At 37.2% G+C, this 15,985-nt stretch overlaps 1 protein-coding gene across 1 annotated transcript in view; it reads right to left on the bottom strand.

Moving 5' to 3' along the window:
• The window catches only part of LOC146455064 (outer dynein arm-docking complex subunit 2-like), a 29,712-nt gene that overhangs the window by 12,794 nt on the left and 933 nt on the right, over nt 1-15,985 (bottom strand). The window contains exons 2-14 of the mRNA XM_085094702.1: nt 14,763-15,009; nt 14,187-14,250; nt 13,536-13,641; nt 12,335-12,548; nt 11,407-11,437; nt 11,217-11,289; nt 10,745-10,995; nt 8,988-9,124; nt 8,115-8,249; nt 7,175-7,243; nt 5,427-5,547; nt 5,257-5,319; nt 3,551-3,697 (exon numbers count right to left, since the gene is read on the bottom strand). Coding sequence (XP_084950828.1) covers nt 3,551-3,697; nt 5,257-5,319; nt 5,427-5,547; nt 7,175-7,243; nt 8,115-8,249; nt 8,988-9,124; nt 10,745-10,995; nt 11,217-11,289; nt 11,407-11,437; nt 12,335-12,548; nt 13,536-13,641; nt 14,187-14,250; nt 14,763-15,007 — 1,656 coding nt within the window. The 5' untranslated portion in view covers nt 15,008-15,009. The remainder of the gene's footprint in view (nt 1-3,550; nt 3,698-5,256; nt 5,320-5,426; nt 5,548-7,174; nt 7,244-8,114; nt 8,250-8,987; nt 9,125-10,744; nt 10,996-11,216; nt 11,290-11,406; nt 11,438-12,334; nt 12,549-13,535; nt 13,642-14,186; nt 14,251-14,762; nt 15,010-15,985) is intronic.

Here is a 15,985-nt window from a genome sequence, read left to right as displayed (position 1 = left end):
TTTTGTTTTCTTGGCAAAGTCTGTTATATGAACAGCCAATTTTATAGCATTTTTTGTACAACATAATAAATTTCTAACAAAAGTATTGCACTGTTTTGGTATATACCAGAGACAGTCCAAAGGCGTCAACAAGGTCACCTAATTAAGCACACCATGGTAAAAAGGACTACCCATGGTAATAATGCCACAGTAAATCTCACTTAGCTTTTAGTTTAGATCTGTCAACGACACTTCCTGAACCTTAAAATATTGGGATCTGTATTATTAGGGTTAGTTTAGGGAAGCATGAAGGCATTTTCACAGTTACAGAAGATACCTTGTCCAGAAGAATGAGTCAGGATCTTACACTAAGGTTTGCATTGTACATAATGTGCAAATTTATAAATGGAAGGGAGAGGAGGAGAACTACCAGCACATTTTTGCAATATTTAGCATTGATATCATATCAATATGACAAGTAGGTATTGGTAATGCATGCAGACTGTGTGTGTGTGTGTGTGTGGTTTTTTTAAAAGTTGCTGTCATACCCATGTCATCAAGAACCACAATGCTGCAGACATGGTGAGAGTAGACAGCAAGACTGGCCTCTGACTTCAAGGGTAAACTTATCTTTATACAGGGAAGGTTTTTGGCCAGTGGGATCATGGCATGCATTCTTGTGCTCTGAGTATTCTCATTGTTGAATATGGTTATCAGAGAGGGCCACAGCAAAAGGCATAGCTTTAAATTTGATCCTAGAAACTGCCAACATAGCTGATAGGAGAGTCTTCAAAAAAATCTCCTGGATATACAGTGTAGGTCAAGCACATTAATATAAACAGTGAAGGGATTATGGAAATTGTTTACTGATGGCCGATTATTTTGTTGGCTTGTTCATAGTGAGAGAGATTTGAGTGTTATGTCAGAACAGCAACAACTAAAACAAAACAAAAAAGCCCCCCCCCCCCCCCCAAAAAAAAAAAAAAAAAAAAAAATATAATAATAATAATAATAATAATAATAATAAATGAAAAAAAGTAAAATATGTGCTATTATTGGCATAAAAAATGGCTTTGATATTTAAAGCTGGCCCTGTTCTTGGTTCTGGTTATTTTCTGAAGGCCAAAGTAAAAACCCACAGATATCAACATCCAACATAAGAAAGCCAGGGCTATTTGACAGAAGGAAAAAGCTAAACAGAATAGAAAAACAACAAACACATAGTATAAGTATAAAGCATGAAAACGTTTGTGGGGTCATGTAAGATTAAAATTACAAGATAGAAAAAAACTTAATATGAAGTTCATGTCGCTGAACAAAAACAAAAAAAATAAGCTGTGGTTTGTGTGAAAATTTAGGTTAAAGTATTTTGGCTCTTAATTGAAAACACCAAAGAAAAAAGACATTAAGTCTCATTTCTGGTTGAATCTCCAAGAATAATTAAGGTATATCTGTGGAAAGGATGGTCATTCTTTCATAACTTTAATATTTCAATTTTATGCCTGTGAACATTGTGTGATTTTGTGGGAAAATACACAATACTGTTACAGCACAGTGTTATGCTGGCTCTTCACACTCAACATGTAAAATGATTACAATTATAGTGTCAGTTTTAAATGAGATCAAGAGGCTGGTTTGCTTGTTTCACTCAGATTCACACATCTTCATTGACCAAGGAACAAACATTATTGAAATAACAAAAATGGGTGAGATATGATGCAAGCCTACTAAGGTTTCCTCCTTAGCTGTCCTCCTAAACTTTCTTATTAATCTTTAGTTTTCCAGCTGCATTTGAGGGCTTTACACAATTTATTGTTGAATGTTACTTGGACTGTGGCTTTAAAATATTAGGCCCCTCATGATTACTTCATTTACTGCTTGAAAGTTGTTGTAGAATGAGGAAGGGATCTAACCAGGTAATACTTGGTAGATGACAGCCCTGTAGTATTGTAATATTGCAAATATTCTGTATATTACAGCTACAGCTACCCACTTTTCAACTGAAGTTAATTATACATCATTTTAGTTTTGTCAAAGCTTTATTGAACTATAAAAAAAGAGGTTAATAGTTCTTTTTTTATTGACTCATCATGCAGCTTTGATTGATACATGCAAACACCATACATGCCACCAACATAACATCAACATGTATTGGTCTGGAGTTATCCATCCTATTCAATAATTTGTTGCTCAAGTGCTGCTGCGAATAGTGATTAGGTTCTGTTTACTAATCCCAAATAGAAAACATATCCAGAATATTAAATAACCATATGTCTACCTCCAATACAGTTGCTGAGTAAATGCCGGAGTGAATTCGTTTCTTCTTCAGCTTTACATGTAAATCCCAGGCTTGAATGAGCTGTTCGCGTGTCTTCGAAGCGTATTCTTTGCAGTCATACAACTCCAAATCCAGCGCCAGGGAAATTATAATCCAAGATATTCGGTAAAATTGTCCTTTAGATCGCTTTTCACCAAACTGGATGGCGAATCTTACAAATAATCTTGCCTATTCACTTACTTTAGGACTTACGATTACTGAGGTTTACTGAGTTCTTACAAGGAACGCACGATGTTCGATGCGCATATGACGTCACACAAAGATCTCATACAAGTTACCGCATTTTAGAATCACCACGGGCGTCACTTTGCCGTCGGAGTAATGGCGGACGGGTTTTCGACGGTTTTCGGCCACGTATTCCCAGGATCAGTAAGCTTGTATAAAGCTAATTACTAGCTATCTTTGCAATTACGAACTCATTAAATGGATTGGAACACGAAAAGGGCGAAAATGGAAGTAAAAATTTTCGTCGTAGTGGCACTTTAAAGGTCAGACTGAAACTTGAGTGTGTGATCCAACTTGTCACATGTTTACCCGACCTCGTTCCCAGTGTCTCTCTATCTACCATCCCGTTGGAAACTGGGACTGAGTTGTGTTGTGCCTAGCTCTTTGAATGTCTGAGAAGTTATGGCATGGAAGGGTTTTCATTTCAGAGTCGTAAAAACGTCTGAAAAACCTAAGAAATCACTCTGACCAGTTTAAACAAATGCAAAACATAACGCAGCAAATCGGTGGAGCACCATGTAGTTGGTGCTGAGGAGGCAAAAAAGAAAAAAAAGATGAATTGACTTTGACGTTTTCTTTGAATTGGTTGGGGGAAGTGGTACAAGTAATACATCAAACACAAGGAAGAGTGTTTCATCAAATTTCCAATCACTGAGAAATGGGTTGAAAAAGCGAGACGCAACCGAGTTTTTTTTATCCAATTTCTTGGTGTTTGGAAACCGGATGAAACACTCTTTCAAGTGTTTGATATAACTTCTCAAACCATGAATAATTCTTCGAGAAAATTCAAAGCTAATGTTCCCTAAATTTATGATAATTAAGATCACATTTTCCAAATGTCCTTCACGGCAGTGATTTCCTTTGTTTTCTCTTCATAAATTATTAATGAGTTTAAGACGTTATTTTTACCTAATGTCAGAATTTCAAAACCACAAACAAACAAATCAACAAACCAACAGAAAAGAATAACAAAACTTCCGAAAGACAATAGAAATTTGCTGTAAGCACCTTGCACTTGATTTCATCAGTTTCCAGTAGATTTATTAACACTTCAAGTCCTCCGACATCTCTTATGGCCAACTGACAGGTTTCCTGCTGAAGATTAAAATCCCTCATAGCACACAGGGCTATGATAGTAGCAGTCTGATTTCCACTCTACAATGAAACAATCATACAACTATACATTAATCCTTAACAAAAGTTGAACATTAGAGAGAATTAGAATCACATTTACTGCAAATGGCAAACATGAGATTCGCGTTTATGTTTTCTTGAAAAAATTAGTAGTAGATGTAGACTACGAGTAGTCCCCCATTTTTCGTCAGGGATAGTAGGGTGAGCGAAACGCGAGCGGCAGTGCGCGTGAAAATCACCCCATGCGAGAAAAGGCGACATGCGGCAGGGAGAGAGAAAAAGCCGTGAAGGGTCAAAAGCTTGGGCTTTGTCTGTAGTCCCTCATTTTACTCTCTCCCCGCCACATGTCGCCTTTTCTCGCGTGGGGTGATTTTCACACGCGCTCGCGTTTCGCTCGCCCTACTATCCCTGAGGAAAAATGGGGGACTACTCGTAGTCTATAGTAGATGAGAATAGTACAAAATTATTCTGACCTTTCATGCTAACGCAGAACTACTGAATTTTACTGAGAAACTGAAAACAGCGAGCAGCAAATGAAGGATAACAATGGTCACATGCTCATTTCTACCATTTGTGGTTTGCCGTAAATGTAATTTTAAATCTCTTTATTGACTCATCTAATTCCTTTTTCCTCAATTTAGCCTCCTCTTTATTATATTCTGCATATTGAGGGATATTCATACTGATTTAAATGTATTTTTGTGAGGATATGACTAATTGCAGGAAAAGGAGATCTAATAACAAGGGCTATTGAAGTTCAAAAAATAAAATATAATTGGGGGTAACCATGCATTTTTCAGAGATACATTGTAATTAAGCTTCAATTTGGAAAAAAATTCTGTATATTGTTATATATTTTAAAGCTTTTAGACCCATACCTCAAATGTTGCAAACAAAGAGCTAATTTTTGGTGAGTGGACATTGTTCATGTAATATATCAAACACGAGAAAGCGTGTTTCATCAGATATCCAAACAACGAGAAGTAGAAAAAATGAGGAGCAGCCGAGAACAAACGACTTCAAGGATATTCAAAAATTACAGAGAGATTTAGGGCTCGACGTTTCAGAGTCATCTTGACTCCATTATCAAGAGAAAAAAATCAGTTTGTGAATGCGGATATTTAAATAGGCTAGAGCTGAAAATATCCGCGTTCACAAACAGATTTTTTTCTCTTGATAATGGAGTCAAGATGACTCCGAAACGTCAAGCCCTAAATCTCTCTGTAATTTTTGCATGTCTTTGCTTCAGCAAATCCCTTTCAAGGATATTCGTTTGGATATTCGATGAGACACTCTTTTGAGTGTTGGATATGGCTCCTCAAATGATCAAAAATTCTTGGAGAAATTCAAGGGTAAAGTTGGCAAAATTTTATGGTAATAAGATCGAACAAATACATCATGTATCCGAACCATGGTCACGGTGGTGATTTTCTTTGTTTTCTCTTGATGAATTATTAATGAGTTTGAGATGATTTTCCTTTCCAAAATACCTCATCAAATCCTATAATTGCATGATTAATTTTTTGAAGTTGACACTTTGCCATTCAGAACCTTGTAAATATAAACCAAAGAAAGTGTACCTTCAGATACTTGACAAGCTTTTGAATCTGCCAGTACTCAGATGGAAGATCAGCATTGGACTCCTGCAAGAAAAATCAAAAACTGTTGTTCAAAGCCAGGTTAAGCTATTAATCCTGGATTGATGTGAACTTTGATTCAAGTTTAATTGTAACCTAATACTCTAACTTACCTGTCTTCTGTCTTGGCTTTCCTCCTCTTCTTCACTTTCTGAGGAACTTTCGCTGAAGTCTTCCTCTATGTCACCCTTTGCCTGGGAACGCACTGATGCTCGGCCAACTTTTCCAGCTTCTCTGAAAAGGCAAACCACCAACAAACAGGTTTCAATCAAAGAGAAAGAGAACTTTATTGTTGTTGATAGCTTTTTTAAAGGTACACTGTACAGGCTCGAAATGATTTGCTAGTGGCAAGGAAGCCTTAAAAGAATCCTAATTGAAAGCCTGGATGAGATTGAAACAATATCCTCTGAGTTGCTGGTGCGTTAAGCGAACACCCTTATGAACATGTTCAAGTCATCGTATAAGACTACATGCTTTTAAAAATGTCAACGTTTGAGAGAAATACCGTGTAGCACGAAAATTTTGCGGGAGTTTTATTTTGCGGATTGGCGATTTTTTGTGGTTTGCGGGAACAAATTTTTGCCGTTCGAGATGACTGAAATTTCTGCTAGAACCTAATTTTTGCAATGCTCTGGTTCAAGCAGCAGAATATTTAAGTGGAAGAAACCTGAATATTTTCAACGTTTATTGTACGGTCAATTGAGTCACATTTTGACTCTAGTTACATATTAGAGACATATCACTGTAATACCTTCAGTGTGCAAAGGGAATTAACAACAACAAAACAAAAAGCCTACCCCTACCATGCACAGCCAAACACTGTTACGTTAATATGGTTTACCACGACCAGTATTACCGTATATTATTTTATAAGAAGCGGTATGAATTTTTGAATTACCGTAGCTGAAACCTTTCTAAGCATACAGAGGGGCTTTCGAGTGAAAGATGTACTTTGAGACCTAACTGGGAGCGGCCTGCTAAAATGCAAAACTATGCCCTATTGTAACGCAATGAGACAGACTCAGTCGATAACAATAACACTCTTGCTCAGTTGAACTTCTGCACTTCTGTGCAGGTCGCCGCAGATGCGCCACTAGAACATGGTTAGTCTGCTGCACGATTCGAGTCTGTGCGTTCCTTCAAATGACCCATTCGTGCCAATCTAATGTACTGAATTGCTTTACTCTTGACAGCTCTAGTTGCTTTTTCCAATGAAAAATCATGTTGATGTTCTTGTTTAAGTCCAATGTATATCGCTCCAGTGGCATAAGTCTATTGAAAGCGGAGTTTTAAATTTGAATGAAGGGAGTTAATTTTTGCGGCGTTTTATTTTGCGGGTGTTTAATTTTTCTGCGGGAACTAATTTTTGCGAATCGAGGTCAATCCGCAAATTTCGCAAAAATTAGAACCCGCAAAATTTTCATGCTACACGGTAAGTCAATTTTGCATATGGGAAGTTAAATTTTTTCGTCTTCTTCAGAGATATGTTAGTCTATGGAAGATCAATGTTCGTGTGAGATGGATATTTTGAACAAGGTTTTAGCTGTTGAGGTCAGTTGAGATACAGACATATATTACATATTGCAAATATATATTGCATATTACAAAATAGAAGTTTTATGTGGGGCTGTAAAAGGAGCAGTTCCAGAAAATGCTCATACCTACCCTGTGGAAGGTCATCGGAAATTCCTAGTGGAAAGGGGGTCTTAAAAGTGAAAAATTTAGAAGCAAAACTGGAAATTCTTGGGGAGACGGAGGTGGCAATACAAAAAACCTTCCATAGGGGGGGGGGGGGGGTTGGATATTTTCTGGAACTGCACAAGAGCCTTTGCAATACGTATAGCAGCATCTTATTAATTACCTGCTTTTGGAGAGTCTTGAGGGAGGTTTCTTATCGGCAGTAGCTTTGTCCTTTGGTTGGTCTTTTTTCCTACCATAAATAAATGGAAATATTGCAGATAAAAACTTTGCGTCAGTTATGAAAAGACAGTTTAAACGGTGTTAAACAAAACCACGTTCTAAGCTATTTTCAATTTTGCCAACAATTATATCTAAACATTGTCTACTGTTGACAGTAACAAGAAGGCTTTCATCCCAGACTAGAAACTATCTATCTTCTTTAAATAAACCACTTATAAACAGATTTGGTGGCCCACTGATTGTCTACAGGTTTCTTTTCATAACTGCAACATGAGGTTTCAGAAGAAGTTATAACATAATGGACTTTTTTTCAGACTTGGAGATGACTCAAAGTTAGACTTTGATTAAATAATGGGCCCTTTGTTTTTAATGTCTTCACTGCTGAAAGCTTTTCTTTGCTTGGACATGTCACACATAGTGGAGACTTGGATTCTGAGCCTTGATAACAAGAGGTTCTCTTCTCTCCTTGAATTTTCGCATTCTATGTGTTTTCACTTTTCTTTACTAGTTTTGCTGTGCTCAAAGTTTTATTCACTCTCTTGAATAACTGTAAGTTCCACATATAACCTTTCCTTGAGGAAACAATAACTCTTTCTTCTTAGTAATTTTCAAGCACTCTTTATGTCATCAAATAGACAGCTACAATGAAAATTAAGACAGTGGAAATTAAGTCTACGAAGGGTTTAATTTTGCAAGAATGCCAACTTAGTTTTCTTTCTTCAGAGTTCTCAGTAAGTTTCAGAGAAAACAGCTGGGATCTAAAAGTAGGCAGCTTAGCGAACGAGCGGTTAGAAACTCCATTTTACTAAACATGTAAGCCTTTTCACTGAAAATAATTTCTAAAAGCCATTAATGAAGGGAATGTACAGCATGACACTTACTCTTCCGCTCCAACCAGGTCTGCGCCAAATTCGATGTTGATGTTTTTCCAGCGTGGAGACGACTCAAAGGCCTTCCCCCCTTTTGTTCCTTTCTTCTTTTGGCTGCCTTTGGTGGTCTTCGTCTTTGTTGCAGCACTAAAGAAAATCCAGAGAAATATTATGTATGTTGAGAATATTATTCAGTAAGTAAACTTGGAAATGAAATCTGAGTGCTCCTATCAGGAGTTGAACCTAAGACCTTTTGATTACTACAGTGTAGTTGAAATGCTATACTAATGAGATAGACTGCAAGCAGTCTTTCTTTTGCTCAAGAACCCAAGGAAAGAATGCAAAAAACTGAGTGAGCAAGATATTCGAGGTACCCCTTGAAATCTCTTGCATTCTTCCCTGCAGACTATCGGGGACAAAAGAGAGACTGCTTCTGGTCTACCACTGAGCTACAGGAAGCTAAGGCCATTAAACTAGGTTCATGGAACAACCATCCTGCATACTGCTAAGATTTGAATGTCCTAGATATGTGTGGCATATGCATAGTGGAAAAATGTGATGGTATATTTGTACATTGTACTTGAAACTTACCACAATAAAGGCAAACTCAACTAAGTTTTTGTTTGACAAGCATTTTGAGTAAGGATTAAAAGGCTGCTAAATTTGCCAGAATGTTGATATGGAGGTCATTGTGGTTTCAACACTGGTATTCATAATTTGTATAGTTTCCCTAGCTATTTACATGTAAAACACTGCACAAATAGCACAGATGTGGGATTGTCCAAGCCTAAAGTTTCTACAGGTTTTTTTTTTCACAACTGCAACATGAGCTTGCAGAAGAATTTATAACGTAATGGATTTTTTTCAGACTTAGAGATGACTAACTTTTGTTGGTTTTTAGCCTCTACACCATCAGCAGCTTCCTCTCCAGCAGATCCATTGCCTTCTTCTTCCTTCAAAGATTCCTCAATCCTCTCAGGTTTGTCTTGCTTCACTTCCGTTGAACCATAATATGCAAACTCCTGCAGAAACAGAACAATCACATGGCCATGAGTAAAAGGATCAAATTTTCAAAATTAAGATTGTCAGATGCATATGCAAGATGATGTGACAGTTGGTGGGCCATGTCCCTTGCTTGAACATTATAACAACATATGAATGACTAGGGGAGCAAGGATGGAGCAGTGGTGAAAGTGCTCGCCTCCCAGCAATGTGGCCCACATTTGATTCCCAGTGTTAGTACCATATGTGGGTTAATTGAGTTTGTTGTTGGTTCTCATCCCTGCTCCAAGGGTTTTTCTCCGGCTACTCCGGTTTTCCTCCCTCCACAAAAGCAAACATTCTCAAATTCCAATTTGATCTGGAAACAGTGGATGAAAGAGTCACATACTCTGCGGAATCGAAGCCACTGGATTTTTCTATTTGTATTTATTTATTTATTTCATTTTATCGTATTTACCGTTAGTCTCCCACAAAAGGTTACTGCAAATTAGATTGTTCCAAAGGGGAGCAAAGGGGAGTAGAACTCTAAAGCTAAACTTTTTAATTTCCAAATAATTTGAGGGGCTTAGGGAGAGAGTTTCCAAACAGAGAACCTTCCATGGGGAAGGAGGAGGAGTATGAATATTTCCTGGAACCACACAATAATAAATCAGGCTTAACAAAGAGAAAAACTAGGGTAAGGGATGATCAGGCAGGTTGAAAAGCTGATGATGGAATTTGATGAAAGGTACAAAATTTTATTTTATTTTAAAGACAACATGTTTCAGCAGTTTCATCTGCCATTATCAAATGAATACTACATCGTGTTACATATACTAGCTAAGGGATCATTAAAGCAATAACAAGGAATGTGCAGTAATTCATAACAAAGAAGAGAGATGCGACCTTAACAAAATATTTTGCAAGTGTTGCATCTCTTTTGTTTGTGGTGAATTAATGGCAAAGGTCAAGACAGAACTGTGGGCCTGGAAGCTGGGTGGGTTTTTGCTAGTATAGTTACAGTATCTATTAGCCTGAAAGAAATATAATGGGTGGAGATCGAGATACATCAATTAATTGAAGGGCCCTGGGCAATGACATCATCCTGGATTTTTGGTCATTTTTTGGTTTGCTCAAAAGTAACTGAAACTGGGCATGTGGACTTCAATTCAGTTAAGAAACATTGCTCTGCATTTTTCTTTTCCGCAGGTTTCTGCTTTGTTTTCAATAATTTATGCAAAAACCAAGTTTCTCACCTGTCAATTTCTTCTGGAAATCTTTTGTTGATCAAGTTCAAAACAACAACAAAAAAAGCCTTTTGTATGTCAAGAAAATGAAACCAGTAAACCTAAGCAAGCCGCTGTTTATTTGTTCCAGTAGAGTGATTTGCTAATTAGATCATTTTGATGATTGATGGACTCTCCATCAGCTCAGCCCTAAACAAACAAACAACAGATGACATGACAAAGGTATTTTTCTTCAGTCAGAGACCCTGGCATACTCAGAAAAAGAAAATCCGAGTTCTGCCAACAGGAGTCAAGCCTTAATAACTTTCCGATCATTCATTCTGATGCTTTACCACTGAACTACAGGAGACTTATGGGTGCTAGGCCATTGCCTATGGATACAATGTTTAAGAGTACCATACATGTAATATATACCTTCTTTTCAATGGCAGAAGCAAACTGAGGACTCTTAGCCTTAAGCAGTGCCACAAGAGTTGGGTAAACCTCTCCATCTCTTTCATAGTTGACTTGTCCTTCTTGCGTCAACCCTTTGTTCAGGAAGTAGCCAGCTGTATTTGCCGTGATGGTCAGCTTATCAGCGTCAAAAGGCTTCACGTCTAGGTAGCTGATATCACCATGAACCTGTTGCCATGGCGGCGCATGACAGCCATTACTGAATTGGTGATCTGGAAGTGGGGGAACAAAAATCAAAGGATCAGTGAACAGAACCAATCTGTATAATCCATACATGTACATGTACCTGTTTTCAGAGAACGGCTCATTAAAGCCATACCTATTGTAGCTCTGATCATATGAGGGACTAATCATCCCTCCCCAGGAAATACAGCTGTAGAGCAAATGACAGTTACTAAAATTAATTATCTGCAAAGGTATATCGGCAACTTACCAAGTGTCCATTCAATATACTCCAGACATTTGCCTTCTTCTCCAGCAAATGATTTCAAAAGTTCATAATCAGCCTGGGAATGACAAAACATTAGAATTATTGTTTTAATTTATTATCATTGACAGATTTAGTTTGATGCTTAAACATCTGTATAAATATAATTCAACTTGATTTGTCAAAAGTTGATTACCTGTACAGCACTTGGATTCAACCTGACCTCCCTGCAAAGAATTATGAATACCACAAAATCAGAAAAAAAAATACCAAATGAATGAAAGTCATTCTCAGACAGGTAACAGTGATAAATCTATAAGTACTGTTGCAACAACAAATTCAACTCATTGCATTTCTAATGCACTGGTTATTATGGCTACAGTACATGTACATGCATGCTCAAATGCCAAATATTATATGTAAATTTATGTGATTATTTTTTTCTAGTTTTTCAACTGTATACTATATTAATATAGTACTGTTGCAGTGCTGAAGTAGGTTAATTATTTGCTTGTCATTACGCTACGGTGTCGTCTTTCATCCACGTGTCTGTGTCGCAAGAGTAGCTAGCGTTGATTCTTCTCTCGCTGTGATAGGTTGATTGTTTTAAAGAAAGACTTGATATTATTAACATACTGTATAATCATAATATTATTTATTGCAAGGATCCATCTTCACAATATTTATGATTTAAATGACAACTTTATTCTGATTTGCTAAAAGTCTTTAACTTTTCATGGGGTTCCTTTAATGTATATGCACGTCAAACCAACAGTCCAGCTTGTAAACTACAAGCAGAAAAGCAGGGTTTTCATTATTATTTTTGTGGTAGGAGAGTTGTCAATAGTGAACAGATGCGCACCATTCATGTATATTACTTTGTCTTGTTTAGACTGGCTTTAAATCTCTCCAAAGGCAGGTACCATGTTCATCTAGTAAATTTCATGCCACAATACGTGGGTCCTGGCTTAAAATAAAACCCCTGGTAAAAGTTCTATTAAATTGATCCCAGATTTTATGGTCCGACTGAGGGTGGACTTTAGTGGAATGACTTTAATGGAAATGTCCAATATGTCACTCAGATGTTACTCCAATAGAGAAACTAAAAGGACATGTACACATACTTTGCAATGGTGTTGTGTGACGACACCAGAAGTTGTTTGTCCATTTCACTGATGAGCAATGTCAGAGAAAATCTGGCTTCCTGTTCCTCAACGTTCTCGGCCGAGTCTTCACGTGCTTTGACAAGATCAGCATGTGCTTTCAACAGAGGCCTGTCACTGCCATTGACTGAGGCATACGCTGCACCCATCACATTTACCATGGGATCTGGATTTTCTGCAGGAATTTTGAACATAGATTAACATCTTGATCTTCTTATGATTAATCCTTGAATTGTAATGGGTCAGGAATTCAGTCATGGACTGTAAATGACTAAGAATGAACTAAATTATTATATTATTATCATTATCCATCAACTTCGGCATAATTGCCACACTTACACTGTATCACATTAATTTTTATTATGTAGGATGCTGATTCTTTAAAACAAAAGTCAGCTGGCCACTCACTAATTTTAATGAGTTCATCTCTTGCTGAGCATTGTTAAGTTTTAATCCACAAAATTTTAATCTGTTCATTGATAGCCGAACATGCCCAGAACCATTAGGCTCCTGCACATTAGTCTAATAAATGAACTTCTTATAAAGAACAGGGATCATACTCTTCTGAGCTTTTGAAATTCCAGGACATTTCCATGACTTCTCCAAGCTTCCCATTACCTAAATTTGACCATTTTCTTGGAAATCATCTTTAATTTCATTTTAGGTATGTTTTTACTATTTTCTTGGCAAAAAAAATTATTTTGTACTTTTTAATAAACATCATTTTCCATGACTTTCCATGACCCACACCAAAATTCCATGACTTTCTAGACATGGAAAATGAAATTCTAAAATTCCATGACTTTCCAGGTTTTCCATGACCTGTACAAACCCTGTAAGAAGTGCATTTATTATGTAACAAACCATGACACTGAAATGATCAATGCAATGGTCTTGTGGCTAGCACTGTAATTTGACACTCTTGATACAACTTGGGCAAAGACTGGACAAAGACTTCACTCCTGAACCTTGACATTTTGAAAGTTAAAGGTGTTCTGCCCACAGCATGAAATTGAAATCCTACCTAAGTACCATGCAGGGCATAGCTTGCCCATGCTGAGGTATTACTAGTCGACAGTGAACGAACTCAATTTTTTCCACTGGAAGCTGTTTTTAGTGCATGTAGTAAAAATGTAATTAATGATAAATTAGTCTGTATTACCTTCTAGACATGCCCGAGCTTCGTGGCACTTTCTTTCTCCTGCAACTTTAAGCACGTTGTTGATCTGCTCAAATGTCCAGACTTTCAGGGCATACTGATCGCCATCCTGAAACAACAGACATGTAAATATTTATTAATTATTAATTGTTACGGAACAGAAGCTTAACGAACTTAAATAGACAAGACAAATACCTGGGGTCGTCAAAATAGGAGGGGTACACTTGCCTATTGTGGGGGCGCAGCACTGTAGTGATAAGCATGAGACAGTTGGAATATCGGAGGGTCATACTGGTTCAAGGCTAATGTCAACAAACTAATTTATTAGCCAAACCAGAATACAAATAAAAAATTATTGGTTATTTTCCCACAAATTCGTTATGAGCCCCCATTGTTTCCCAGTCTATTGGCACTTCATTATATCGGGGTTCTATCGTATAAAGAAAATTAATGTAAGCTAAACTAATTGATTATAGCCAATTAAGCCCCAATACAATGAAAAATTAGATAATTTTTACTGGTCGTTAAGTTTCCCACAAATTCATTATAGCAGGATTGGGAACCCATGACTGGCTTGGCACTTCGTTATATTTGTATAAAGTAATAAATGAAGAAAGAATAAATTATAACAAATTATTATAATCACATATTTACCTTATCCATAGACAGCAAATGTTCTCCATTTGGTGTTTTTGCTTCAGATTTCACATCACTATGACTGTGACAATACAAGAAGAATAGAACAACAGTTTTTTAGTGTCAGTATTAATTCACTTAAAAGTGCTATAATTTGCCATTCCCAAGTTCATAAAGGGACTGGGTCCTAATGTTTACACATTGTTCAAATTTCATCATATGAAGAAATGACCCTATCTCCAGAATGATCACATAAAAATAAAGAAGTTTACCAAGTTTGGTTATGTTTTATAATTGCGTGGTAACCAGGCTGTGACCTGTAAAAGGTTGCCCAAACAAACATACAAAGTCTCTAATGTAACATACAAAGTCTCTAATTTTTCTGATTTTTGAAAGCCTTCACATGATTGCAATCTAACGGCAAAATCTCAGACTTGGTAAACTGACTAATTTTTAATGTGATCTTTCTTGTGATGGACTCCAGTTTCTGGTTACATGAAATTTTTGAAAAAATTGTCCCCAGTCTCCATTCGAACTCCAGAACAGGCAACTGCCACAACAAAGTTTGATCAAAGTTTATAAATCTTAGCATACGTTATCTGAAATCCCATTGATCCAAAGTTCAGCTCTCCAAAGTTGTCAGGAATAAGAGTACTGTGCCATTTGAAAGGTTCTTTAAGGATTGTCTCAGCCTCTCTCGGGTGTGAACTCACAAGTGCCTCAACTTGCTTCACAATGTCATTTAACAGTGCTTCATTCTGTGGAGTGAACTCTAATTTTCCTTTGCCGTGTTCGCTGACAGAGGTTCCTTGGGTGTGGCTGGAAATTGTTGCCCCCATACCTGACAAAGAGGATGGCAGTTTTGTAACAAAATTACAAAAGAAAGCTATTATAACAATTGGAGGGCGCCAATACAAGAAGAGCGTAACTGATGATTTGGCCTTGGCATCAAAATGCCTCTGCATTCACTCTAATTTGGCATGAATACAGACTAGTTCTCATGTAAAAAATATGGTTCCATATTCACATGTACTTTGTGATTTGAGGGATCAAATTCCCCAACATTTAAGCTGGTTATGACTTTACCTGAAAAGCTGTTCACTGTTATTAGTGATGCCGAACTGTATTTGTAGAGTTCATAAGCTACGAAACAGACTCATAGACCTGTAGAGTCCCTCGATGTCAATTTAAAGCTAAACAAAAGTTCTAACATGAGAACAACTCTCTTGGCCGAAGTAGAGCCTCTTAAATACCCTATATTTTCAGACCAGATGCAAATCCTCCAAATCACCATATGTTAACCCGCCACAAATAAACAAGAACCTAAATTTGTTTAAAGACCGAGATGAAAGTGGGAAACATGTGAGCATGAGCTGTGTAGGTTTTCCAACCCCATTTTCCATGTGAAAACCATACCCAGTACAATCAAGACCAGCCTTAATTACCCTACTTAAGACCAAAATGGTCAAAACCTATAGCCTATCTCAGACTAAAAAGGCTCAAAAAACAAACCTTTGGTGCCACATGTACCTATATAGCCCACATGTGTATAGGGGCATACCTTCCCCCCCCCCCCCCACTCCCCCACTCCAGGGGAAACTAGCTAGCTGTCCCAGAAATCAACCTCTCAAAACAAAATACATGTATGAACAACCACTGCAACTCAACCAGTACAAAGCAATGATAGTTCCTTTATGATTGCTCATCTCTGCTATTCACACATTATGTGATATTTCATATAACTAAGCAGCATTATCAAAAACTGCATCATTGTATAATGCAATTCGAGGGATTTGATTGGCTTAGCGGCCATGGTA

The sequence above is a fragment of the Pavona decussata genome, unplaced genomic scaffold (genome assembly GCF_977016875.1).
Source record: "Pavona decussata unplaced genomic scaffold, jaPavDecu1.1 SCAFFOLD_286, whole genome shotgun sequence".
Lineage (NCBI taxonomy): Eukaryota > Metazoa > Cnidaria > Anthozoa > Scleractinia > Agariciidae > Pavona > Pavona decussata.
This window is presented reverse-complemented; position numbering and strand designations above follow the sequence as displayed.